The sequence below is a fragment of the Pinus tabuliformis genome, chromosome 7, assembly GCF_031772625.1.
Source record: "Pinus tabuliformis cultivar Carrire ecotype Pingquan chromosome 7, CPIR1, whole genome shotgun sequence".
Taxonomy (NCBI): domain Eukaryota; kingdom Viridiplantae; phylum Streptophyta; class Pinopsida; order Pinales; family Pinaceae; genus Pinus; species Pinus tabuliformis.
In genome coordinates this window covers 1328496613-1328500314 of record NC_142293.1, presented here as the reverse complement: position 1 = coordinate 1328500314, position 3702 = coordinate 1328496613, and the positions used below count along the sequence as shown (strand labels likewise).

Here is a 3702-nt window from a genome sequence, read left to right as displayed (position 1 = left end):
AAAGAAAAGTTGAATTGTATTATAATGAGTGTGTATAATAGATCATTCATACAAAATATGAGGAATATAGTCCAAAGGAGTCTGATCAGAGCATATAGCCTGGACACATTAGCATACCGTCCAGCACCAGCTGGGACCAAAAAAACGGATATAGTTGTGACATAAAACAGATACAAACATATGCCTTGACAGATCTTGACAACCTAAACAGATGTAAACATATGCCAGGACAGATCTAAGGAGAAAAGCAAAAGAAAAGCACAGAGGAGACCACAAAAAAGGGGAGTCAGAATCCCGGAATACAAAAGTCCTGTATGATATAGGAATCCTTGCCAACAGAAATTTTCAAGGACCATGCACCAGAATCCATAAGGAGCGCCTCCTTAGATAGGCAGTCCGCACACAGGTTCCAAACTCTGTAGATATGCTGAATTGTAGACTCCTGCAAACATCTCCAGAAAAACATTATCCGATCCATCCACACAGAGAGGTGAGGGCAGCCTACAAAACCTTTTCCATTTACATGATCCACCATTGTTTTGGAATCCCCGTAAACATAGATGGGCTTGATGTCAAGAAAGCAACAAAAAGCGAGGAGAGCCGCAAGGGCCTTAGCCTCAGCCAGACTATTTGTGCCCACACCTGCATTCCAAGAGAGATAATATTGAAGATTCTCGTCCATTTGAATGAACACACCTGCACCACATGAATTTTGTTGGGATGCGCCGTCGAAAAAGGCCCTTGGGGACCTGAACGAAGGAGGTACCTGCACATTTCTATTAACAGCACTAGAATTTGAAAGGATTTTGGGGATAGAATCATAGATGAGAATTATACTTTGACAAATATCCTTCAGAGGTTCCTTTGCAGCGTTAAAAAGTTTGTTATTTCTCCATCTCCAGGCACACCATAAGACAATTAAAATGATCGGTCTCCACGATTCTTTTTGCTGGCTCCACCATATAAAAGCTTCTTGGGAAGAGGCATGAGAAACCAGAGGGAAGCCATAAAGACTTGCCAAAACCTGCCATATTTCCAAGAGAGAGTTGCACTTGAAGAACATGTGAAAGTTTGTTTCTTCGGCTGATTCGCACATACAGCATCTACTCGGCCCATGCCACTGCCTCTTCATCAAATTCTCCCAAGATAAATTTTTATTATAAAACACCAGCCATGAAAAATATATCATTTTGGGAGAGCAGCCCGATTTCCAGAATGCCGATGGGAAAATAGATGAGAGCGCAGGCTTCATACTGATCATAAGAGCATAAATATCCTTTACACACAACTGAGAATTTGCAGATGGCGTATTCCATACCAAATAATCCTGTGGGCTAGATTGGAAGAAGCCACAATTTCTCAGAGAATTCCAGACAGGGGTCCAAAGGCATTTTATGGACTGCGGAAGGCCAAGGTCATCAGCGGATTTCCAGATTGGAAGCGGGCCATGCCATCCCGCGATCAATTTATCCCATGTAAAAAAACCTTTGCAGTGAAGGAAGAGTAAAATCTTTTCAGGAATAGAAATGCGTTCACGTCCAGACAAAATGGGGTCAACTCCAATAAGAATTCTACTGCCCGACTGAAGACACCATTTCAAATGCTTTAAGAAAAATTTCTCCAGCTTTCGAAAGCTGAGCCATATGGCAGATCCATATTTTGTTCCAATCCTTCCCAAACGATACCAATATTCTAGGCCTTTACCGCGCATATATTTCACTTTGATGATATTGCTCCATGATCCCTCACCGAAGATGCCCCTCCATAAAGATTTGCATAGGAGCGCCTTTCCAAAGGTCCTCGAGTCCAGCAGGCCCCAACCACCAGCAGACTTTGTCAGAGCACCTCTGATTTTTTACCATTCCAAATTCCTACGCATAACCTTTTAATAATTTTCGGTTTTGGTTCAATCCAACGAACTATTGAGGAATCATTCCATTTGTTTGGTAATTGAATGGAATTATATTATTTAAAAATTTAATTTTGTAAAAGTAGTTTGGGTGGTTAGAAAAAGATATTAACTTTTTCATTTGAATTATATATATATAATTTATTTAATATAAATTAAAAAAAAATAAAAAAATACTTAAAATCAATTACATTTTTATAGCACTGAGACTTCTACCATCATTACCATGCATATCATGTATTGAGACTTTCACCATTATTACTTTGCATATCATGAAGTAACAATTAAGTTTCAAATAATTTTTTTCTTAAATAATATAAAAGTATTTAAATAAAGTAAGAATTTTTTGGTAAAAATCATATTATAAGAGTTTTGTCAAAGGCAGTGTGATTCATCGTAAGGACAAGATGAAGAATAAGATCTTGGCATCAAGTTAAATAATTAAAGAGAAATTTTTTAGCCTTATAATATAACAATTAGATTTAACTAAATAAATAATTATTAAAATATAATTGTTAATATTGAGTTAAGGAAAATAATTAATGACATGAATATTTATAAATAAAAATAAAATTAATATTTAAATCAAACCTAAATAATCAAAACAATAAAATAATTAAGAAAATCAATATAATAATAAAATAAAATAAAAATAATAATTGCGTCAAACTTAAATAATCAAAATAATTAGTTCTAAAAACTTAAAAATAATAAATTGTAAGACTTAAATAAAAATATTTAGATCAAACCTAAATAATCAAAACACTAAAATAAAAATTTAAAAAAAACAAAAAAAACAAAAAACAAAAAACAAAAAATTAAGTCAAGCTTAAATAATGGAAACAATTAATTCTAAAAATTTAAAAATAAATAAAAAGAATAAATGGTGAAACTTAAAAAATAAATAATAATAATAATAATAATAATAAAATTAAGTAATTAACTAAATAAATCAATCAATAATGAAAAAATAATAATTAATCTCAGACTTTATGCTTTTGTGATTCATGATATATTGTTTAGATCTTCCAGAAAAATCACATTGAGAACAAAGGGTCGATGCGTTTCAAACCCAAATCTAAGTTCATCATCAGGACGAGGATGAAGGGAAAGATTAACTGACAGAAATTTATAGATTAACATTCACATGTTTTATTTAACCATTGGGAATTTACCGTTTCATCTCTGAGATCAATAAATTTCTATCAGTTAATCTTTCCCTTCATCTTGGTCCTGATGTTGAACCTAGATTTGAGCGTTGACCCTTTCTTCTCAATGTGATTTTTCCGGGAGATCTGAGCAATATAATAATTAATCGTTTATTAGTAGTCAAGATAAAAATACAAATAAATAATAAAAATTAGAAAATTAGAAATATATATATATATATATATATATATATATATATATATATATATATTTAAGAAGAAATGATAGGGATCCAACAACTGTTAATTTTCCAGCCATTGTCTCTATTCAGATTGCTTGGTCTCCTTTCAATATCTATAGCTTCCTTAAACTTACAGTGATGGAAATGATCTATCTTAGCAATGACTCAGGCGTCTTCAATGCAGATGTGGTGTTTTGTCTTTTCCACATGTTTTGCTAATGTTGAGGAGCGGGTCCTCCCATGTTTGATGTCTGCTGCATGTTCCTGAATCCTTTGATTTATTGAGCGGCCAGTTTCACCAACATAGGGTGTTCCACATGAACAAGGGATTACATAAACATCTTTCATATTCTTAGGGTCCACCAGGTCTTTTACAGATCTTAGGGAACTTTGAATAGTGTTA

General features: G+C 33.4%; 1 protein-coding gene across 1 annotated transcript; it reads right to left on the bottom strand.

The window, feature by feature from the left end:
* Window positions 1-286: 286 nt before the first annotated feature.
* Window positions 287-1711, bottom strand: LOC149252481 (uncharacterized). Its single transcript, XM_089454162.1, has one exon. The coding sequence runs from the start codon at window positions 1709-1711 to the stop codon at window positions 287-289; it is 1425 nt and encodes a 474-aa protein (XP_089310288.1).
* Window positions 1712-3702: the final 1991 nt, after the last annotated feature.